The 25,174-nt window shown below is 38.8% G+C and overlaps 1 protein-coding gene across 2 annotated transcripts in view; it reads right to left on the bottom strand.

Moving 5' to 3' along the window:
• LOC107588228 (ATP synthase F(0) complex subunit C3, mitochondrial-like) overlaps positions 1 to 1,845 on the bottom strand; it is an 8,737-nt gene extending 6,892 nt beyond the window's left edge. The window contains exons 1-2 of one of the 2 annotated variants that reach the window (XM_016276257.1): positions 1,579 to 1,845; positions 822 to 896 (exon numbers count right to left, since the gene is read on the bottom strand). In XM_016276257.1, the coding sequence (XP_016131743.1) occupies positions 822 to 896; positions 1,579 to 1,620 (117 nt within the window). In that variant the 5' untranslated portion in view covers positions 1,621 to 1,845. The remainder of the gene's footprint in view (positions 1 to 821; positions 897 to 1,578) is intronic. The other variant, XM_016276259.1, reaches the window with a different exon arrangement.
• Positions 1,846 to 25,174: the final 23,329 nt, after the last annotated feature.

Genomic DNA, 25,174 nt, shown 5'->3' with positions numbered 1-25,174 from the left:
TCGTCTGTCTCACCTCGCCCATCTCGTCTGTCTCACCTCGCTCGTCTCGTCTGTCTCACCTCACCCGTCTCGTCTGTCTCACCTCACTCGTCTCATCTGTCTCACCTCACTCTTCTTGTTTGTCAGCTGGACTCACTCTCCTCACTGGAGAAATGAAATCTGATCTGTGATGTGACTCGTTCGGCACGCTGCATTGAGCAGCCGCGTTCAGTTTTTAATTGTAGTGTCTGTTCTTTTACTGAACCAAATTATTTTTATTACTATAAAAATTCAAAACGATGGTGGGGGTCGGTGCCGCGGTGGGCAAGTGACGTAACCGATGTTGCGGCTTAACACCGGTATCACCGTCAGCACCGTCTATCACGGCAAGCCTTTCTTCGCACGTCTGCTTTGTAAACACTGGGTCGGTACTTCCACCAACGTCACGCGACACCTTTCCATCATGATTACGTAATGTGCGAAGCCAAGCTAGTGCAAGATGAGCATTTGTGGTTAAAATGAATATAATTTTTTTCTTTTTAATGGCCTATTGTTTCACTAGATAAGACCCTTATTCCTCGGCTGGGATCGTGTAGAGCCCTTTGAAGCCGCACTGAAACTGCAGTTTGAACCTTCAACCCGTTGATCCCCATTGAAGTTCATTATATGGAGAAAAATCCTGGAATGTCTTCGTCATTCTTTTGGACTGAAGAACGAATGACATGAACATCTTGAAGAAAAGGGGGAGAGTAAATTACCAGGACATTTTAATTCTGGAAGTGAACTAATGCTTTAAGCGTCTCAACAAATGCAAAGAGATATTCTGCAGGTGTGACCGTCACCTCCGGTTTGACCTCTGGTCTGGAAAGTACGGCAGCAGAAACTGGCCGGTACAGGGACCTGGATGCCGCACGCACCTAAAACACACACAGATACACTGTGTTACTGGATTACAGCATAACAGCCTAGACAGCCGTCAAAGAGGGCGGTGAATCTGAACAGTGAACAGCAGCCGGCAGTCTTCTGAAAGGCACGAGTTCTGGAAAAAGTAGCGTGTGCATATTGTGCAGAAGTTACGGCTCAAGGTCCGCCACAGGACAGATGCATGCAACGCTGATTTACGACCACATTTCTATAAAGGGAGTATTAGGCTAAAAAGTCTTCAGCTGCATAATGGTGTTAACCAACATGGCTGACAACTGCATACTACACAGATGCCAATACAAACAAGCTGCCTGTTAAACTGGGCTGGTGACTTAAATGTGGCAGGTTCAGACCCATCCAGTGTGCCCTGGATAAAGACTCCAGGTTACTCCACTCAAACTAAAGCCAATCTATTAGAGGCGGCAGACACACAGCAGGACAGGAAGTGGTTGCCCTTCTTCTACAGAAGCACCAGCCTGGGCTCAACCACCAGCACTAACACTAACACTAGCACTGTTGACCAGCACAGCGCTCGCGAACTCATAACTTCGAGAGTGAAGCAAAAGGTCAAAGGTCAAGTGTAACCGCCCGCTCAAAGGCGTCTAGAAATGAATGAATTACTGTCGCCGAGTGCAGCCTGCAGGCCGCGGTCAAGCACGACAGCGCTTCACTCACCAGGGCGGCTGTGGAGGAGAACTGCGCGCAGGCGAGCAGCATGCTGAGAGGTGAGTGACTGCGAGGCTTCTGCCAAGACAAAATATAAGGTCAGACAAGATCGAGAAGAAGAGCTTCGCAAATACGGCTGTCGTACGCAGCGGATACGTGTCCTAATACTATCCCGATCAGCCCCGCGGCTGTGACTCGCTGCAGACGGAGGATGGATGTATTTGCTGTGAACGCTACCCGAGGCAGAGGTCGAGCCGCCGGCTGTTCTGCGGCTGCGCACAACTGACTCTTGAGCCTGTGACTGTACTACTTCAACTTTTTTGAGCAGAGTTTTGTTGCACAACTGACTCTGCGCAAGGCCCCGGATATTGGCGTGACGCCGACGCGAGGTCGCTGCTTTCGAGCTTTATTGGAAAGCGCTCAGAGACAACTCACAAGGCCACAGAAATCCCAAATAGTTGGGACTTGATCATAAACACGCCAGCACTATATTAATGTATTAGCTATAATTGCATTTTTGTATAAAGAGCGACAGCAGCCTTAGACCTTTTCAGATTTTAAGATGAAAGATTTCTTTGTTCGTTTATTTATTTATTTATTTATTTACCTACTTTTAAAAACTTATATAGATTGATTTATTAATTATTGTTGGGATTGAAATACATAACACAAAACAAATAAAATCACAAGTGGGCACGCCAAAAAAAAAAACTTTTTAACTCGAGTATTGTTTCGGAAGAATCATCCAAAAATGGGCTGTTTTGGCCCAGCGGTTGGGCTGTTTTGACCCAGCAATTGGCCTGTTTTGACAGCGGTTGGGCTGTTTTGACCCAGCGGTTGGGCTGTTTTGGCCCAGCGGTTGGGCTGTTTTGGCCCAGCGGTTGGGCTGTTTTGGCCCAGCGGTTGGGCTGTTTTGGCCCAGCGGTTGGGCTGTTTTGGCCCAGCGGTTGGGCTGTTTTGGCCCAGCGGTTGGGCTGTTTTGGCCCAGCGGTTGGGCTGTTTTGGCCCAGCGGTTGGGCTGTTTTGGCCCAGCGGTTGGGCTGTTTTGGCCCAGCGGTTGGGCTGTTTTGGCCCAGCGGTTGGGCTGTTTTGGCCCAGCGGTTGGGCTGTTTTGGCCCAGCGGTTGGGCTGTTTTGGCCCAGCGGTTGGGCTGTTTTGGCCCAGCGGTTGGGCTGTTTTGGCCCAGCGGTTGGGCTGTTTTGGCCCAGCGGTTGGGCTGTTTTGGCCCAGCGGTTGGGCTGTTTTGGCCCAGCGGTTGGGCTGTTTTGGCCCAGCGGTTGGGCTGTTTTGGCCCAGCGGTTGGGCTGTTTTGGCCCAGCGGTTGGGCTGTTTTGGCCCAGCGGTTGGGCTGTTTTGACCCAGCAATTGGCCTGTTTTGACAGCGGTTGGGCTGTTTTGCCCCAGCGGTTGGACTGTTTTGACCCAGCGGTTGGGCTGTTTTGACCCAGCGGTTGGGTTAAATGTTAAATGTTTAACCCAACCTTCTGGGTAGTAACACAACCACTGGGTCAAAACAACCCAATTGCTGGGTTTGTCCCTATTTTACCCAGCACTGGGTTGTATTTAACCCAGCATTTTTTAGAGTGTATGATTTACCAAAGCATGGTTTTCTTATCTGATGCATAGGCTTCCATGCTTTAAGTAATACTGGCTTAATTTCATTTAATTCAACATTAAATATATAGAAAATGCAAACATAATATAAACCATTCTAGATTTATTTAGATGATATATCTCAGCTCAGCGAACAAAAAAAAATATTTTTTTTAAATTGTATTCAGATTGCAGTATACATTACATGATACATTGAGATCTCACATAGCTTCCCAGAGGTTTCTCAGATGCTGTCCAAGAGCGTCTGCCTCAAACCAAACAGTTTCACATGCACCATGTGTCTGCTTGAGGGTGATGAATGGGCTGTGTGGAGGTTCAGCTGAGAGACTCTCAATCACACGGGCCATGGACAGCTGACGCTCGCTGAGGATCCACAACACACCAAGATTAAAAAGAAATAAATAGCAGCTAATGGTAACTATTTACTGTTAGTTCATGTAAACTCAAATCCATGAAACAACATGCAGATATAACTTTTTTAAAAATAATGTAGTAAATGTTGACATTCATATTAATTTATAATTAATAATAATAATAATAATAATAATATAAATAAAAATAATTAATTTTAAAGTTCTACCTGTTTAATTTACTATATGTTTTAGGGTTAAAGCGCCAAAAAAAAAAATATATATAAATTTCTAAATTAAGATGGTAATTTTCTTAGTAACAGAGCAATAGCTTGACAGACAATTTAATATCTCATGTTCAAAACATACTAGCAAATGACAGAGCATTAAAATCTCTTTGATGGCACTATTTTATTTATTGTTGTTGTGTAGAATGGGATGGTTGTCTCGTTCCCCGTGTCCCCTTTCCAGCAGAGGGGGTCAGTGAGCCTAACATGCGTCCTGCACCGCGCTGCTCCCTAGTGAACAAACATACTGGACCACCATATACTCACACTATTTCTGTAGCGCACAGTATGTATACTATAAGTATGTTAGTTTTCTGTATCTGTAGAATAGCAGGATGACAGACATTCACCAGAATGAGCAGTAAACAACAGAGTACACTGAACGCCATAATGTATCCCATAAGCAATGCTCTCAACCTGACCTTACATTTCTCGTTTGCCCTCTGGGGCAATGCCCTTTCAAAAGGTACTAATATGTATTTTTAAGGTACTAAAATGTACCATTTATGGGTAAATGAGATGTACCTTTTAGCTTTTGTACCCAGTGACAGCTTCACACCTTTTTTTCTAAGATTGTTGACTCAATAGTTCGTCAAACTGCCAAGGGTTACGATATTTCTTATTAGACTAGATAAAAACCGGTTACACTTTATTTTAAGGTGTCCTTGTTACAGTGTAATTATACATATTATAAGTACTGAGTAATATTAATTAACTACATGTACTTACTATATGGTTAAGGTTTGGCTTATCGTCACTTGCATGTAATTATGCATAATTAATTGTTATTATAATAGTAAGTACATGTAGCATGTGTAACAAGGACATCTTAAAATAAAGTGTTACCTAAAAACCAAATGCAAAATAACTGCTTTTGTTTCGGTGATAAATAAACAGGAACAATAACTAGACATAATTAAATAAAAAATTATTGTAATATTACATCACGACAATATATACTTCTTTTAATATTTATATGATACAATATATATATATATATATATAATTACAAAATTTGAAACAATTTAAACATTAAAAATTGTAATATGCACATGAATACATAAGCATGAATGGGACAATGGGCGAAATAACATTTTTTTTATTTTTATATATATATATATATATATATATATATTATAATATACCATTTTTTAAACATAGAAATTGGATTTCATGTGTGTGCCTTCTACACTTAATTTTCATTATTTCATGTACTTCATCTTTTAAAATATATTTGTTTTTCACATAAACTTTTTAAACAAGGAATACAGCCCAAATGAGCAGAAAAGTGCTTTTATGAGGAAGCCTATAAGACTGATTATTCACCAGGGAGCAATATCTGGATGTTTAATTGTCAGGCTTGCAGTTAGTCTCTCTCTTTCAATGTCAGTTTGTTCACGTTTATCCTCTGTTTACCCTCTTGATCACTTTCTCCAGTCTATATTCCAGTTCGTTATGGTCCTCTCAGCACTCCTCCACCTCATTCTCATGCTCGACTGTCTGTTTTTTTTTTCTTTACTACACATCCCTTCCCCCTTCAGTGAGTTGAACATCTTGAGAGGGTGTATTTGCATGCGGCCCTCATCAGACAGCACACACTCACACACACACGGGTGGCTGATAAAAGGCATTGACCCCCTTAACCTTTATGAATTACAATTTGTGCCAGCAGCACATCCTGTCAGAGGAGTGGGCACCTATGGAGCTGGGTGTTTGTGTGTGCGTGTTGTGCAGTTGTTAGAGAGGAAAAAGCCTCGTGCAGGTTCTGGTCAACACCTTTGACAAGCTGTGAGAGGCGTTCAGCACGCTGACAGCACTGGGAACAGAGCGAAACACACACACACACACACGCACTAATGTGTGTGCTACATCAATACATAAAGACAGCCCCTGCACATGCAGATAGGCCTACATGCTCCTGCATCACACACACATTTAGGAAAAGATTTCATGGGAGGGATTTTTAACACGGGAACCGATACACATCAACCTCTTGATTGATGCTGTATGCCACTGTACCATTACAGGACATCCATATTTTAAAATATGTTTTGTTTTATTTATTAAATGTATTAGAATTATATATTTTGATGCATAAGTATTGTAATACATTTTAAATATTTACTATATATGTATATGTCACATAACTGTGTCGATAAACTCCCACGAAGATGACGATAAGCAGTCTTTAATAAATCAAGCAAGAGAAGGCAGGAGACACACATAACATTGACGATACCCGACAAACTCAAACTGATCAGACAGGAACTTAAATACACGGAGCAAATAGGATAATTAACAAGACACACCTGAACATAATGAAGAACTCAAATCAGAAACCATGGCAACTAACTAGACAGAGAAAACGGTGCAAACAAAGTCCAAACAATGTGATGTTGTGACAATATAAAATAGAAAACAGAAATATTTTGTTACAATACAAAAGTGTTTGTCACTTTTAAAATTGTCACATATAAAATTGTCACTGTTGATCAATTTAATTCAGCCTTACTGAATAAAAATATTAATTCCTTTAAAAAAAAAATCTTAATGACCCCCTTTAAGCAATTGAAAATATTGTTCATTATATGTGTATATTGATATATAATGTATGTGACATGATGACATCAAAAACAGTTTTCTTTTAGTGGTAAGGTTTGGGTTATGGTTAATTATGGTTAGTCATTATAATGTCTGCCGGTTTTTTACTGTAAATTTTACAGATTTTTTTTTACAGCGTAGTTACACTGTCTTTTATGTCATACTGTATGATATGCACGCTACCGTTCAAATGTTTGGGGTTTTATATTTTTGAAAGAGGTCTCATATGCATACCAAGGTAGCATTTATTAATCAAAATGCAATTTTAAATAAAATAACGGTTTTCTATTTTAATATATTGTGAAATGTAATTTATTACTGTGATGTCAACGCTTTCAGCATCATTACTCCAGTCTTCAGAGTCACATGATCTTCAGAAACCGTTCTAATATTTTTGAGGAAACTGTGATACTTTTTTGTACAATAGCTTATGCACAACATTTTTTTTTTTTGTAATCTTTACTGTCAATTTAAACAATTGAATGCTTCATTGCTGAATAAAAGCATTATTTTCTTTCATAAAATAACATTTAAAAAAAACTTTAAATAGAGTATGTTAGATAAGACTTCGGTCATGGCTGAAAGTGTTGAAAGGGCGTTTTAAGTCATCAGTTTTGACATGATGCAAAACCCAAGAAAACCATTGATAAGCCATTGACATAAACATTTGCAAGGATTTTCCTGGAAATAAAAAAAATGCAAAAAAAAAAAAAAACATATTTTGGAACAACACTGCCAGAAACAAACTAAGTTAAAACCTGAAAAGTCATATCAGTTTACTTCAATCTTGGTAGCACTTCCAAACAGCTCTTTTCTATGGGCAATAGACATGTATGTACAGCTTGAAAATTTCAATTTGTTTTTGTCAAGATTACGTGTATGTTTCATAAATGATGCTTCATTTGTTGTTGTTACCGACCCCAAACTTTTGAACTGTATTGTCGTTATCTTGTCAGCTTTTTCACCTACAAATATATATATATATATATATATGTGTGTGTGTGTGTGTGTGTGTGTGTGTGTGTAGCTGGGCCCAGTTAATAATGCCCAGTAGTGTTCTAGAAAAAAGGTTATTGGCTCTTTCCACTGAAAGGCGGGATTCCTAGAGGCTTCCATTCCTGAAGCTGCCAGATCTGTTCACGACCTGCACCTGGCTTTAGTTTTCTTTCTTATAATCGGTGGCAATCACTATGGAAACATGTCCGATTTGGCCCCATTGGCCTCTTACATCACATCTGATTGCGTCTAGTTTTATGGCTCTGTCTATTTTGGCTGTGTTTAAACCCAACTCCCTTCACATTAATGCAAACAGAATGGAGATACGGGTGGTCCAGAAAACATCAGTTCAGCGTCACCTCTTTTTAATCTGTCAGACAGTCAGAACCTGCCGCGGCTGTGACCTCTCGTGACCCCTGAGCGTGAACACACTGGACCACACTTTGTTGTTGATGGCAGGAAGGCTCACCTGCGATCGGCCACCAGCCATGAAATCCCTGGTTCTGTGATCCACTAGCCGGTCTGAACACGCACACATGCACACGAGGTGTGCTCATACTAATTCCAAACAAATGTGGCTGTTCTGGAGTTTATCAAAGTCACTTTGCAGGCCTTTCATGAGCTCAGGTGAGTGCCCTATAAAGGCTTTTATTTCAAGCTTCAGGACAGATTTATGTAACAAGTAATTAGAAGCAAAGAAGGTCAGAAACCGTTGGGAGACCTACATGTATAAACTTGTATTTAAAAACCTATGTATATACATCATGGAAAAGGCCAAATCGTGTTGGTCAAAAGTGTGAAAACTGCAGAAAAGTACTCTGGCTTCATTAACAACCTTGTGAAAAAGAAGTCTTACTTAAAGGGACAGTTCACCCCAAAATGAAAATGTTTATCATCATTTACTCACCCCCTAGTTGTTCTAAAAGACCTGCTTGGTAACCAAAAAGTTGCTGGTGACCACTGACTTTTGACTATTGACCATATTATGGAGAAAAAAAAATGGCAACCATCAACTGTTGGGTTACCCACTTTAAAAAAATATCTTCTTTTGTGTTCAGCAGAAGAAAGAGATTCATACATGTTTGAAACAACTTGAGGGTGAATAAATCATGACAAAATTGTTTGGGTGAACTATCCCTTTAAGTGGATCAAAAAAGCACTGCTTTTAAACATTTTCATTTAATTGTAAATAACTTGCAATTACATGTCCAACAACATTACATTCAGTTCACACTTAAGTATAATTATGCAAGTATGTCATAATATAATATAAAGTTAAGTATATTCTTTTCAAATATATTATTTCCATACACAATCTTTTTCCAAGTATGCTAAAGTCTACTTTTTCACAAGGGTATGCATAAATACACCAAGCACATTGGTTTTCCCCTGTCTTCTGTACCGTTAAAATGGAAAACAGCAAGGTGCAACTTTTTAAATGAGATTTCTATGCAATAATAATGAATAAACCAAAGCAATCTCAGAGTCTGAAAGAGGTGATTTTTACAGTAACGTCTGTATTAGGACTTATGTCTGTATTTGGCGGAAGTGGGGCATAATTAATGGTAAATAAGCAGCGTCCACTTCAGCGAAAAAAATTAAACACCAATCAAAGTCCATTTCTATCATCATAATTCCTGATTGTCTGCAACACCTTTCTGCAAGTAGCATTTAGCCTGGTAACAAATCTCAGATTTTATTGACTGTCTCAATTTGTTGCCTTTCATATTTCATATTTACGGCTCACCCCGACACAATCCTGTTTTTTAAATAGGTAACCGTGCCATTTCTGATATGTAGCATAATTTATTAGACGTGGAGGTATGAGAGTGCTGGTCTGAGACGCGGTCTAATTGATGGCAGGCGAGTCTGAGGCTGTGCGACTCCTCACAGAAAATCATCTCCCTCCTCCTCCTGCCTCACTGTATCTATCTGCATTAAAGCACACAAACCTGGGCCACACTCCCCCTCGCATAAGGTGAACCATTAATCCAGGTTTAATTTTCTGAAACAAAAAAATCAAGGATGTAATTAGCTTCCTATAAAAGTGACGGTCAGATTGGCTAAGTATTTTTAGAGCGGGGAGCCGCACTATAGACATGCTTTATGTTGGCCGAGAGGACTGTAAGTTATGGCGTGTCAGGATTCTATGCATTCTAATTGAATGGAGACTGCTTAATGGCTGTGGAAATTCAGCTGCCTGATGCTCTGCTCCCCAGAGAGCCGTTTCACCGCTAACACTCCACACCACCATTAAACCTCAAAATGGGACGATTTCACAGAAAAACAATAATAAAAACACGATTGTGCTATTTGGGCAACAGCAAATTCAACGCTGGGTTAACACCAACGAGAAATGTCCAGAGAAACTTGCCGTCTGTCTGGCTACGGACAGTAATGCTAGTGCTTAGCCTAGCTTAGCAGCCTCCCCTGTTGAAAAAACCAGCATATGCTGGTTAGGTATGTTTTGACGCTGGGATGCTGGTTTATGCTGGTCCTTTGCTGGTTTATGCTGATCCTTTGCTGGTTTATGCTGATCCTTTGCTGGTTTATGCTGATCCTTTGCTGGTTTATGCTGATCCTTTGCTGGTTTATGCTGATCCTTTGCTGGTTTATGCTGATCCTTTGCTGGTTTATGCTGATCCTTTGCTGGTTTATGCTGATCCTTTGCTGGTTTATGCTGATCCTTTGCTGGTTTATGCTGATCCTTTGCTGGTTTATGCTGATCCTTTGCTGGTTTATGCTGATCCTTTGCTGGTTTATGCTGATCCTTTGCTGGTTTATGCTGATCCTTTGCTGGTTTATGCTGATCCTTTGCTGGTTTATGCTGATCCTTTTGCTGGTTTATGCTGGTCCTTTTGCTGGTTTAAGCTGGTCATATGCTGGTTTATGCTGGTCATGTGCTGGTTTATGCTGGTCCTTTTGCTGGTTTATGCTGGTCATGTGCTGGCAAAGGACCAGCATAAACCAGCAAAGGACCAGCATAAACCAGCAAAGGACCCGTTTAAACCAGTAAAGGACCAGCATAAAGCAGCATCCCAACATCAAAACTTACCTAACCAGTATATGCTGGTTTTTTCAACAGGGTCAGTGATGCAGGAATACAACTCAGCAGCACAATGAGGCCAGTGCATGATTCATGCGCCAAAATTCACACAACTCATACCACGATAAATATTATGAACAAATGAATAGCTTGTTCAATGTTCTTCATATACACCAAGAAACAAGTACCGTAAGAGTATATTTCATGGTATTGTGGATGTCTCTCACGGTAATTCCATGTTATTCTATGAAGTATCATGGAATATGTAAATACCATGGTATATCAATACGGTAATCATTCAGTACTTTTGTAGGCCTATATATCAAAGAATCATCATTAAACTATTACCTTTTGAAACCATAATTTACCATGGTTCCACCACAGTACTTTTTGTAAGCGGAGAATGTAAAAATACTGGTTTGATTTGTGCTAGGCCTAAATGTGAATGAACAATTGTCCTAATTGGTTTAAAAAAACATATCTTCAATTTCAAGAATCCAGTTGTAAACTATTGCATCACCAAACTTACCAATACTCAAATCTATATATTACACATGCATATGAAATTAACTGTCATATGCAGTAAAAACATATATGAAACATTTTAGAAATTGGAACAATTTCATATATCGACTTACATTTCTTGCAAAAAAATATCTGTTTTGTATGTATAATAAAATTTTTGACATATGTCATACATGTAATTATTTATACACATAACTATATATATATTTACCATTTAGTATGTATTTGTATAAATGTGTAATATACAAATTACACATATGTATAGTATATTATTTGCATACATTTGACACTGTGACATCCCTGATTTCTATCTATCTATCTATCTATCTATCTATCTATCTATCTATCTATCTATCTATCTATCTATCTATCTATCTATCTATCTATCTATCGTCTATCTATCTATCTATCTATCTATCTATCTATCTATCTATCTATCTATCTATCTATCTATCTATCTATCTATCTATCTATCTATCTGTCTGTCTGTCTGTCTGTCTGTCTGTCTGTCTGTCTATCTATCTATCTATCTATCCCATTTCAAAAAACACATGGAACTCAATGTTAAAACGTACAGATTGTTTAACTATATGAAAAGTTGAGTCTGTTTGAAATAAATTCACTGAATGTCAATGTTTGTTCTTAAAGCATAACTTATTATTTCTACTGTGATATGTTGCCCAGCTTCCTGATTATGCTAGTTTATATTTGATTCTAAGGTCTCTTGACTTAAACCCTTCCACTGCTTCAGTGACTCCACGCTGCAGAGATGGTTTACCATACCCTAATTTCCAGTTTAAATGCCATGCCAACACTGCAGTCCTTTAGAAGGATATACTTTTCGTCAAGCATAAACTCATTCTCATTCTCGAATTGAATTTATTCCTTAAATTGTATTCACCCTTATTAAACTTGTACACGTGTCTGTGTATTTTTGCATGTGCACCAGAGTGAGTCCGTTTGTGTGTGTGTAAAGGCACCACGCTGAGAATGAAGCAGATGGCAGCATACAGCCCTCATGTGACTACAAAACTGTTTTCCATTGATACCTCTAAGGGGGGAATCGAGGGGTTTCTTCTCTCGTTCACTGTAAATCTCTTCCGTACAGCCAGCGGTTTCACACTGTTTGGTTTTATTTCAGACGGACAGCCGTAGTGAAAAGAGAGAGAGAGAGAGAGAGAGCATTTATGACACAGTTTTCTCCGCCATCCTCTGTCAGTGGCTGTGATGAGCAAAGCTAACATGCTCTAATTCCTGTAGATAGAATGACATTTTTCAATTTGGACTCAGACACTGCCTCCATGATGAACGGCTGAGCGCCTCATTTCCTTAAACCATTTCTTCTTAACCTCTCCTGACAGTTTAGATATTGCCTACCTGGTAATTTGCTCGACAATAATTGTTCGGGAGAGATTTCCCTCTACCTTTAACTGGCATCCTCACCTCCCTCTGTAGGTGACAAAATGCAATTACAGAACCGCGGATCCCCGGCGTGACCGGCCAAGCAGTGGCGCCGAAGAATCCCGCTGCCATTAATGGAAAAAACGCATTTCGCAGACACGATTCCCCACAAATAAAACTTTAATTAAAAGATCTGATGGCATTTTATTGATTAACGGTGATTAAAGTGTACGGCTGGAGTTTTTCGTAGATGGAGGTTTCGTCCCCCCTCGGATTTGCCTAATTGTCAGCGGTCTGTTTATTGATAAGACTCGTAGATGAATACAGATGCAAGCGCATGCTGATGGAGAGATCATTTTGCACGCAGCACCGGGCTAGAGCGGGACCAGCTGTTGCCGCTCGCCCCCGCTGGGACTGCGCGTTTCACAGCCACCCCGGGCGCGCACACTGCGGCGCGCACCGCGCTTAATGCACATGCTAACATTTCCACAACCTCCCTTAACAACAGTATGAGTTTTACAACCCGTGGTGGAGCGCACAGCCTCTTAGTCTCACACTTAAAACGTTAATCATCAGTCTAATTGCCGCAACTCTACTAATTTGGGTTGTAATCCTTCAGCGATTATATGTTATGCTCAATATCAGGTTTGTTCATTAATTAACAGGATTATTAACCTTTGCATAGTGCCCATTTGGGATTTGGCCCTGTAATGTTGCTGCTGAAGTGCTGAAAACACAGCGAAAATGAGAAGAAAACAAGTAATTTACTCATAATCAGTGGCGCGCGGTGGTGAGCCGCTACATGGCCTCTCCGCAGGCTGATGATCCTGTGGAACGGTACAAATAACTGACATAGACTGGCCCGAGCTAAATTAGAATTCATAGTGGGCTGACATCTCGTTACGATGGCCTCTGCAGGCAATCGGCTGATGGGGGAGGGCAAAATGATGCCTGTACAAGGCTACCAAACATGAGGGATGCGGGATAGAGAGAGAGAGAGAGAGGGTAGGCGAGAGAGGTGGTATGTCAATGACAAAGCAGTAATTAGAACACGGCCCAATCGGATCTTTGAAACAAAGACATGTGACCTTTGACCCTGGGCAGCATCAGGTCAATGGCTGCTGGAGGTAAAGGCCTGATGAGTAATCGCACGGTATGTTTGGGAGTGTTAAGGAGGAGGCGTTCGTGGGAGTGAGGGTTTGCCGTAGACGGTCTATTGATTATGCTGTGTAGTGCTGTAATACTTTTAAGCTAAGAGAGGAGGCTGTGGTTACGTCCCTGTTCGCACTCGTCCTCTCATCTTGCTGTCTTGCTTAATGCAACAGGATAAAATAACGTAATGTTGCTGAAGATGCTCTTAAAATGCAAATAATAAAATGCAACTTACCAATATAATCATTGCATTGCATCCATAAGTTATTTTCTGTGAATGTGCAAGGTTTCTGATTCATTTCTGGCTAGGTAAGCTACTAGAAGAATATTAAAGTGCAGTAAATGGTAACACTCTTTGCACTACAAACTAGTGTATTTATAATTACGACAATACATTATAATAATATGATAAGAAATACCTGTTTGCAATATAAAGCAGCATAACAAGCTGTTTTGTACAGCTAAAAATAACCAGAATTTTGAGCTGGAATTTAATGCGCACATTTATTTTACAAATGGACACACCCACTCTAAGTTTAAAAATAAGGTGGATAGCAAATAGAAAAGACTTATCAACTTTTTTAAATCGAGGCAAAACACTTCCCATTTCTTATGTTGTTTATGGGAAGGATACATCTAATTAAAATCTATGGCGTTTTGGTGCAAATTAAGCAGCCAAAATAAACAGATGCCAACATATATTGCACAACATCCTCAGAAACCACAAACAAAACTACTATGGTAAAAATAGACTAGATTAAATACATGATTTTGCAATGAGGATAAACATGGTTTATGTTTAATTATTTGTGAATTACTGGCAGCTGAAATTCAACAGACCTTTAGAGACTGAAATGGTCTTGTTCTTCTTCAGGTTATGTGCCATGTAAATAATACTACATATTGTTGGGCCTATGCAGTTTATGGTTGTATTATTAGATTGTATTGTATGCTTTTCAGAAAATTTGGGTTTGTATGATGTTCTAAAGACTGGAATACAATACACATCTTCAAAAATCTGAACATATTTTAAACTCTACACTTTTTGGATTCCCCAACTAACTTTTCAGTAAACAATTCATAAAATAACCTTTTTTTTTCTTAGTTAATAATTTAAATAACTTTTTTTTCACTATAAAGAACCTTTTGTGGGATGTTAAAGTTTCTTCATGGAACCATCAATGCCAATAAATAACCTTTATTTTTAAGACTCTAGGCATCATAGGTTTTAGAGCTGGTTGAGGGTCTCAAATTATATTTTATTAGGTTCTGATTCTGGTAGTCCCATTGTTCTTTTACTGTTAGATCTCAGTGCTGCTTTCAACATGGTCGATCATGACATTCTCCATAAAGACCTCCTTAAAGACCAGGCTAGTATACAGGGTCTAGCCTTGGATTGGTTTTCCTCATATCTTAAGGGTAGAACCATTTTAGTAAGTTTGGGGAACTGTTTAACTTCTGTTGTGCCAGTAACGTGTGGGGTTCCTCAGGGCTCCATTTTGGGACCTGTTTTGTTTTCCCTTTATTTGCATCCATCATTTCAGAGGATGTTAAAAACTTGTTTATTTTCTTTAGCTTTTAATAATGGGTTGTAAATTGTATGAATTGCTGGTCTATTCTGGGTTGCATCTATTTGTTTACTTTGTTACTCTCATCTACAGAACTTTGGTACCAATTGTGGTTTTTGAAAGAGCTCCAGAAATAAAAATTAGTTGAGTTGAATCACACTATGCCGAATTTGAAAATGATTATAAAGGAAAACTGGTCATCACAAACTAAACAACTGAGAAACACACACTACCAGACTTTAAAGTTGTTCTGATCATGCAGAAATGTGCACCTTTTTCTAAAGTTGGCTCTGAATATTAAACATGCTTGATATTCTCAGACTGCATGGCATCTGATGCTTTTGTCTATCATCATTCTGCAATATAGCTTACCAAAATTTGCAGAATGGATCTGACTTTCGGCTCCTACTGCTAATTGGGGCAAAATGTGAAGTTTATAATTCTTCTAATATGGTTTCTATAGCGCATTCAGGGTGATTGCTAATAGGTTACTTACTAGCCTAAGTTAAACATGCTCATCTCCAAATCTCAGTGATTTTCTGATATCTTCACTACCCACTATCCAATCAGAAATCCCAACTTTCCAAATGTACTTATTTCACACACACACAGATGGTCCAATCAGCTGTAACTTAGCAACATCAATTAATTGTGTGTGTATTGGTGGGTAGGGTGTGATGTGCTTGGGATAGACAGATGTTATGATGGAGGCACTGCAGGGCTGCAGCAGTCTGTTTTCATTTCACAAAATAAAGATCCCTCAAAATCACTTTGACTCACTTCCAGCTTCAATTATAGACTGTTAATTCCTCACCAAATGTAAAGTTGGAGCCTGATCTCAGATCTGTGAGCCATCCTCTCACTGCAAATCCCAACACTACCTTTACACGAACTTTTGGCACTTTTCACAGGATCTAACGGCTTCACGTTCAATTACTTTACAGCGCCAGAGGCACAAATTCCATATTTTGTTTTGAGCCCTTGTGAAAAAGAAGTACACTTTAGCACATTTCTAATAAGAGTACTGATTATGGAAATATACTTTTAAAGAATAAACTTATAAGTGTGAGAATACAAGTGTGAATTGAATGTAATGTTTTCAGAAACGTATTTGCATGTTATTTACCATTACAAGAAAATGTATTATATAAATTTATATTTAGTGCAATTAGTTGAACTTATTCAACTAGTCAAATTAGTTGAAGTTATTTTTGACCCACTTAAGTAGGACTTAAATACATCTTCATAAGTAATTTAATAATTATATTGTCTTTGAAATATGGTTAAAGTACTGCTGAATGCACAGACAAGCATTTCTGATGAACTAAATTATACTTTAATGTAATTTCTCGTGAAACTTGTATGTCATGCATATAAATATATTTTTAAGTACACTTTTGTAATGATTAAGTTGCAATCCAGTACATGGAAAATCATACAATTAATATTAATTGACAACATATTAATTAAAACAAGTATTTCAAATGTACTTTAAAGTAAAACTTTGAATTTGACACTATTAAAACTTGAGTGTGTTAAGTTAATTTTAGTATGTATTATGTGATAATAATAATAACAACAATAATGACCAAAAATTTAAAAATATAATTGTTTAATGATTATTACTACAAATGAGGGTTTACTGTACACTGCATTTAGACATGTCTAGAATGTTGAAATGTCCAGGAATTTTGCAAAGCTCATTAAGATAAATATAAAATATAACATTCAGTTTGACCTCCTAAAGTTGACCAGTGATTATTTGACAAATTTTTTTTGTAATTTTTAAGAGTTTCAGACCCAATTTTTGTACTCCAGTTGTGAATGTGCCTTCTGTAGGACACTGAGGACACCTGCTGCAATTTCACAACATGCAAAGCGGAAGACAGCAGCAAAGAGAGGAAAAAGTGAAATCAGAAAGAATTACAAAGAAAGAGATAAGGTTAAAAATAGTTAGCGTATGGCACAGTATGATTGAGCTTCCAGGGCTCTGAAAATTCACTCTAATTATTCAACGGTATCCCTCTGTCATCCTGGCTTCTGCATTCCAGCTCTGGCAAATCCGAGTCACTCCTGCTATTATACATAATTCGGCTGCTTAATTGGCACGGATCGAGCAGAAAGTGGGCTGTGGAAAATCCTCTGAGACTTGCAGGGCCACATCTGAGTGGCTCCATCAGTGTGCCAGTCCCAGAGGTGAGAGAAGTCAGCAAATATTTCATCTGCTGGACTATCAAAGTGCTTCACCTCTGGAGCCTGATTCACTCTTCCACTGCGCGCAAGCGCGGATGCGGGCCTACCTGGTGACAGGATTATTTATAGCCGGAGAGGGAAGATGACGGATGCTAATGCCAGTGAGATTATGCGGTTGCTGCCATAACGATATGTTGGACTTGAGCGGAGAGGTTAACTAAACTAGTCATTTAAGTTATAAGTGGGCCACTGGCATGTAGGAAAGCAGCCTTCAGCCGTTTCTTGCAGAGACGTGGCGGGATGCAGAGGCCAAAAAAAACGTGTGACAAACTGTTTGTGTAACACATTAAAATAGATTCTAATGGCAGTCCCCAAAGACGCATACGTCTTTTCTCAGATCTGGGGCAAGGTGAAAAGGTGCCAGGGAGCGAGTTTATTGCTAACCTTGGGCTCGTGAAGAGAGTCATTAAACAAAGGAAAAGTGTAACCTTGACCAGAGACTAAGTCTGCTATATATCTACACCCTCGCGCTCTCAGGCGCGCTTTACCTAAAAACAGGATACGTTACCGGAGCCGACGGGGAGAATGAGATCTTTTTTAGAGAAGATGAGTCCTCACGTAGCTTCACGGTGTCATGATTACATTCCGTTCTGCGAGAAAGGTCAGTCGGTATCGTGGCAACCGCTGAAGGGGTTCACGCCGTGCCAATACAGATTGTGGCCGTGATAAGAATCAATTTTTGACACTTCACCCCTGCGAAAGGGTTCAAATGTCCCAAGACATTAAATTTACTGCGGTGTCACGGGCCGCTGGTGGAATGGGTGTCGAGTGAAATTTTAGCGGGAGAACTTGGAGATTCTGATGGCGCGCATGATTTAAGTGCTTTGCTACGGGACCGAGTTTATCACATGCACACATACAAACACAACTATTGAATTGTGGTCTAAGCGAGGCATTGTCATCTGAGTTTATATGCTTGAAGCTGTAATTAGTGTGCAGAACATCTGCCCAGTAGCATAAGTGTTTTACATACTGCAGTTTTTTTTTGTCAGCATATGGAATTATGTGCCATACGTTTCTGTCAGATGCTGAGCGAACACCTTCATGGCCTGCTAGTTATTTATTATTAATGGTTACACTTATACCGTTTTCCGTTGTATCGTGTAAAATAATGTCAATCAAACACAAACGTGGTAAAAAGGACATTTGCAGGTAATAACCTCAAATTTAAATAACCTAAGTTTCTTACACAAAGCTAAAAGACTTCAGAGGACTGGAATAGGCTACTCTACAAAAAGCCATATGGGCAAAATTTTGGTCCTTTTTCGAGCCTGACAGCCCATGTCAGTGTATGTTTTGCTTTGTTTTTTGTAAAAGATCAGTGCAAATGTGTATTATTGTATATTGTTTAATGTAAGAAATTCAGCATACAGGTTGGTTGGGTGAAATGAAGTTCATTCACACCATAGACTAGAACTATAACAATAACTGTCAAGTTTTAATAGTCAAAGGTTTATAATTCTAATTTCATGAGAATAGTGAAGTCCACACCACAACTATAATAATAAAGACACAGAGGACTGATAATGTTGGAATCACTTTCAGAACGTTTTTTCTTTTCTTTTCTTTTTTCCAGCTGATGACTGTTAAAAACATTGACAGCCAATCATAATCCATCCTGCTTTAAAGAGCTTGAGCATTTGAAGTGGCAGACGACCAAACTGCAGCTTTTGCAGCGATTGTTCATCCAAAAATAAAAAGTTGTGCCATCGTTTACTCACCCTCAAGTTGTTCCAAACCTGTAGGAGTTTTTTTCTTCTTCTGTGAAATATAAAAGAAGATGTTTTGATGAATGTTGGTAACCGAACAGTTAACGGTCCCCATTGACTTCCATAGAATTGGGGGAAAAAAAGGTACTATGGAAGTCAGTGGGGACCATTAACTGTTCGGTTACCAATATTCTTCAAAACATCTTATAAATAACCTTTGTGTCCAACTGAAGATAGAAACTCATGACACAATTTTCATTCTTGGGTGATCTGTTTCACAAAATGTTATTGTCTGTTGGTGTGAACGCTTTCACTCTCAGAAGAAAAGGCACAAAAGATGTCACTGGGGCGGTACCTTTGGAAAAGGTATACCTTATTTACCCCTAAATATTGCATATTACTACATTTAAAGTACATATTAATACCTAAAGTGCACATACTAGTCCCTAAATGGTACATTTTAGTATATTTTGAAAAGGTACCGCACCAGTGACAACTTTTGTAGCTTTTTTTCTGAGAGTGTAATATAGTTATCATTAGTTAGACCTATTGTTCTTGGTGTGAACAGGCCTTAAGAGTGATGGGCAGGAAGAAAATGATGAAAGCAATAGGCTTTAACAGCTGTAACAGCAGGTCTTTTCTTAAAAAAGTCTCAAATCTGCCATATGAGCAGTTTTCCTCTATATAGATCTTTCCAGAAGCCTGAGAGTGCCTGATTATAAGCCAGAGGAACATGTGTAAGCAGTCTTTAGCGCTGTTCGTTTGGAGTGACAGGCATACAGCAGTGATATCTACTGTGGGCTGCTGCCGATCATGTGGCCACAGGAACAATAAACCCATCAAATCACCAGATCAAAGAGGGATTATGGGAAAAGCACGGACATGAGAGGTGGCTGCTTCTACACGACACATTACTGAAGGCTGCTGCCGATCATGTGGCCACAGGAACAATAAACCCATCAAACCACCAGATCAAAGAGGGATTATGGGAAAAGCACGGACATGAGAGGTGGCTGCTTCTACACGACACATTACTGAAACACACACACACACACACACACACACTACTGACTAAAATACTAAAAGTCTAGATGTTCTCCAGCACGATTTGAGATGCTCATGCTCCAAAGAGTTTTGTGCTTCAATGGGAGCAAAACAACATGTGATCATCTGTACAAAGATGGTAATACATTTTATTTCTTTTTTTCATAATTTTTTTTTTGTAAATATATCTTTCATTTTTATTTGAAAAAATGCACGTCTTTAATCTGGTCTCAGATTTTTTTGATCCCACTGTATGCATTCACAGTGTACATAATAACACAAATGTACAAATGTAAAATACATTGCAATTACCCAACAATTCAGTTAACTGATTAGAAAATGTAATTATCAATTATATTACTAATTAATTATTCACTATGTCTAATGTATGCTTTTCGTTTCCAAAAAATACAAGTATTGATCTATTTTAAAATATTCTAAAAATTTCACACACACATATACACACACACACACACAGGTTTACATTTGTGAAAAGTGGGGACATCCCATAGGCGTAATGGTTTTTATACTGTACAGACTGTATATTCTATTGCCCTTTACCAACCCTACCCCTAAACCTACCCCTTACAGGAGACTTTGTGCTATTTCAGATTTTCAATACACTCCATTCTGTGTGATTTATAAGCGTTTTGAAAAGTGGGGACATGGGGTAATGTCCTGAAAAGTCACCTTCTCCTTGTAATACCTATGTCATACCTTTGTCATTATACAAATTTATGTCCTCATTTGTCACAAAAACGCGTACACACACACACACACACACACACACATACATGTCTGGTCAGCTTTCCTTGTAGGGGCTCTCCATAGGCGTAATGGTTTTTATACTGTACAGACCGTATAGTCTACTGCTCTACACCAACCCTACCCCTAAACTTACCCCTTACAGGAAACTTTCTGCATTTTTAGATTTTCAAAAAACTTAATTCTGTACGATTTATAAGCTTTTGTACCCGTGGGGACCACAATTTAGGTCCCCACCGTGACACGAGTCCCCATGAGTCTGTGTGTATTCAGGTTTAAGTCCCCACCAGGATATATAAACCAGTACACACACACACACACACACACACACACAGACAGTCATTATTCACTGATCTTTACTGAAGAATAAACCAAAAACTAATCACCACAGACAAACCAATAAATATGACTGGAAAAGTGGAAAAGGAAAGAGAAAGATAACATTGTGGATACCCACACACAAATCAAGACAGTTTTAAAGCTCTCAAGAGGATGTGGATGAGAACATGAGGAAAGAGACAAATAAAAGTGAATGAATAGGACAGTAGAGATCAGAGGGTCTTTATGAATGAGAGCATTTGTTTCCTTGCGACATAATTCAGATCTGTAAAAATACAAAAATCTGTCAGTTTCCATCCCGTGTCTGGACTAATTCACGTCAGAACAGGAAATGCCAGCACAAGACAATATGCCAAATTACTGCGTTTATACCCCACTTCCTGCTGTTAAACACAACTTGTGTGCGTGTGTGTGAATTTTCACAGTGTTTTGGGGAAAAACAGGATCTAAGCATTAGTAACGCTGCACAAAACTGAGTTTCCTGTGTCACTGCCTCTGTCCTACAAGTCTGAATTTAGACAAAAACGTTCTCACACACGCCCAGTCAAGAATATCCCAGCCGTTATGACTGGACAGGACATTATGTGTGGACTTATGAAGGTCTGAAGCACTTGACTTCTGAATATATGTAAATATGTAATGTGCTTTAACACATTCAACATTTTAAACCAAAAGGATCATTTTCAGATGTTTCTGAAATCTGTTTAAAATGTTCGTTCAGAAGACTCCAGTCATATCTATGGCCTAGGAAAACATTTTCTCTGGATTTATAATGTTTGCAAAGTTAGTGCCATCAGAGTTTTGTGTGAAGCACTTGGTAGCAAAGAAACAACAGATCTACAAGCAGAACGGTATATTTTATTGGCGAATAATCCGTATGTCTGGACAAACAGAAATTATTATTATCCTCATTCAGAATGTGCCGTTTTACACATGAGGGTGGTCCTCCTTATGGGAAAATAATAACTCATGTGCCACGAAATTGAGAGATGTTGAGGAAAACTTTCCGATGTAAGATAAATTAATGATATTTAATATATTTTGGTAGTAAAACATTGTGTTGCCTTTTTATGTATGTGTGTTTTGTCAACTCTTTGCAACTGCTTTTATAATTAATTAGAAGCACCAAAATTACTAAATTGTGTTGTCTGTTACATAGGAACTACTGAAAAACATAAGTTTATTTTAAAGTCCAAAGTACTGAAAATATGTAGACAGATAGACAGACAGACAGACAGACAGATAGATAGATAGACAGATAGATAGATAGATAGATAGATAGATAGACAGACAGACAGACAGACAGACAGACAGACAGACAGACAGACAGACAAAAAAAAAGAAAATGACGGACAGACAGAATGACAGCCAGAAAGACAGAATGATAGATAGAATAATAGATAGATAGATGATAGACAAACAGAAAGAACGACAGATAAAGTTACAGACAGAATGACAAACAGACAGATAGAATGGCAGACACAGACAGACCGATATAAAGACAGTTGAAACGACAGATCAGTCGTCAGACTGAACGAACGATAGACAGAATGAGATGACGGACGGACGGACGGACGGGCGGGCAGACAGACAGACAGACAGACAGACAGACAGACAGACAGACAGATAGATAGACAGACAGACAGACAGACAGACAGACAGATAGATAGATAGATAGATAGATAGATAGATAGATAGATAGATAGACAGACAGACAAATAGGAAGTGGGACAGGCCCATAAACAAACTTGTATCTTCTGAACATATCAGTAATACAAGTGTGTCATTTGCATTCATATGTTGCCCTACAGGAAATAATTTTAAAAGTTCTCCTAAAAGTTTTGTTGTACTGAGAATGTTGGTGGTCTTTCTCAGTGGTGTTAGCGGGCATTAATGCTGATAATCTGTTTGAATTACTCTCAATTAACTGTCTAATAACCTGGTGTATTTCAAATAATGTTTATGAAGTCCAGATTTTAAAACGAGATGCTCGGACATCTGAAGGACTCCATGAATCTTTGTGTGTGTGTGTGTGTGTGTGTGTTGGCATTCAAGTGGAGAGCAGACATTTATATGACAGCTGTCTGTGTAAACTGTAATATTTAATAGGTGTTTTTGAAATGCGTATCATTAAACTTGCTCTAAACGGCTGACAGTACTTCCATTTTAGATAAGTGTTGGTTTAATGCACAGAATCACACATCTGTGAAAAACAAACCATATCAGCTAGCCTGTCTGGCTCTATAGCTACTTCAGTTAGCCAAGGACTGCCCACTTAGCCAGGAAGAGGCTGTCTGACTGATATGTAAATGTGAACAATACTGTATGTGAACAATCACAACATTTAGAGGCAGGTAAATGTCGCTACAATGGACCCTTTTTTATTTTTTGCATTTCCAGGGTACTGGCGGTAGTCATCATCAAGAGGAAAAGTTGTAAAATTTGCTGTCACTCCCTCACCCCTTGTGCTAGAAACACTCACACAGCAGCATTAACTAGTTTTCTGAAAATTAATGTCAAGGTAATTGCAATTTAGTTCCTTTAAAGCGCTCGCTGCTGCAGTGCTGGAACTTTCCTGGCGGACCATTAAAGATCACACTAAGCTCCTGGAAAACCTGTAAATGTCAACCAATCAGATTTAGACGTCTATCTTCTCGAAAGTGTTTCCCGTTTAGTGTGTCAAATGCATCGCACGTTCAGCGAACAGAGACTACCAGCAGACTGTGCTTTCAACATACAGAAATGGATGACTGTAAAAAAGCATAAATTCTGAATAAAATAATGTTCGTAGACAGCAATGACCTTTTAATTATCTAACTAAATATACTTTTTCAAAGGGGTCATATGATGCTGCTAAAAAGAAAATTATTTGGTGTATTTGGTGTAATGAAATGTGTTTATGCGGTTTAAGGTTCAAAAAACACATTATTTTCCACATACTGTACATTATTGGGTAACACTTTACTTGAAGGGGTGTGCATAAGACTGACATGACACCTTCATAATCATGACATGACACAGGTTTTATGCATGTTTATGACAACTGTCATTAAGTGTCATTCGCTCAGTTATGTAATTTTTTATGCAAATATGACATTATTTGACCTAACCCTACCCCTACCCTAACCATAGCCCATAACAAAGACATCTCAAACAATGTCATCTTTGCACATTATTTTCCACATACTGTACATTATTGTTTCTCCTCAATGCCCCGCCTTTCTGAAACGCGTTGATTTTTACAAAGCTCATCGGTCTGAAAAGCGAGGTGTGCTGTGATTGGCCAGCTATCCAGTGCGTTGTGATTGGCCGAGTAGCTCAAGCGTGTGACGGAAATGTTACGCCCCTCACCATACTGTGATGATGCCCTGTGTCCCGGAGCGACGAGACTAAAACATTAAAACTCATTATAAACGAGGGATTCGTTGCATCCAGTGGGGACATAATTACGGATTATAATGACTTATACTGTCTCTTTACACGCCGCGTAAACATAAAACCATGTCTGCATTTGTGATTGGAGAAATGACAAACAACAAGTGCTACTCTACACTGCTCAAAACTCGCGTTTGAATCGTCAGTGACAAATTCTTTAAATATAAAAAGCATAAAACAACTCACGTTTGAATCGTCAGTGACAAATTCTTTAAATATAAAAAGCATAAAACAAGCTTGTAACACTCCAAAAAGAAAGGGAAAATTGAAATCGCATCATATGACCCCTTTAATGTTTTTTTTTAATCATCCAAAACAACTGGTAAGTTAAAATACATTTTAACACCATATTTACACCACAATTTACACAATTTACTCCTATTTAGTTTATAAATATGCCCCTCCTGTTTGGCGCCCCATGTCTGCTGGGTCAACTTCTGTTTTTTTTCCTACTTATAAACTCCAAATGAAATATGTCAAACTGTAAGAATGAACATACCTTTATTTGAAGCTGATTTGT

This window comes from Sinocyclocheilus grahami, unplaced genomic scaffold (genome assembly GCF_001515645.1).
Source record: "Sinocyclocheilus grahami isolate Dianchi unplaced genomic scaffold, SAMN03320097.WGS_v1.1 scaffold100.1, whole genome shotgun sequence".
Taxonomy (NCBI): Eukaryota; Metazoa; Chordata; class Actinopteri; order Cypriniformes; family Cyprinidae; genus Sinocyclocheilus; species Sinocyclocheilus grahami.
This window is presented reverse-complemented; position numbering and strand designations above follow the sequence as displayed.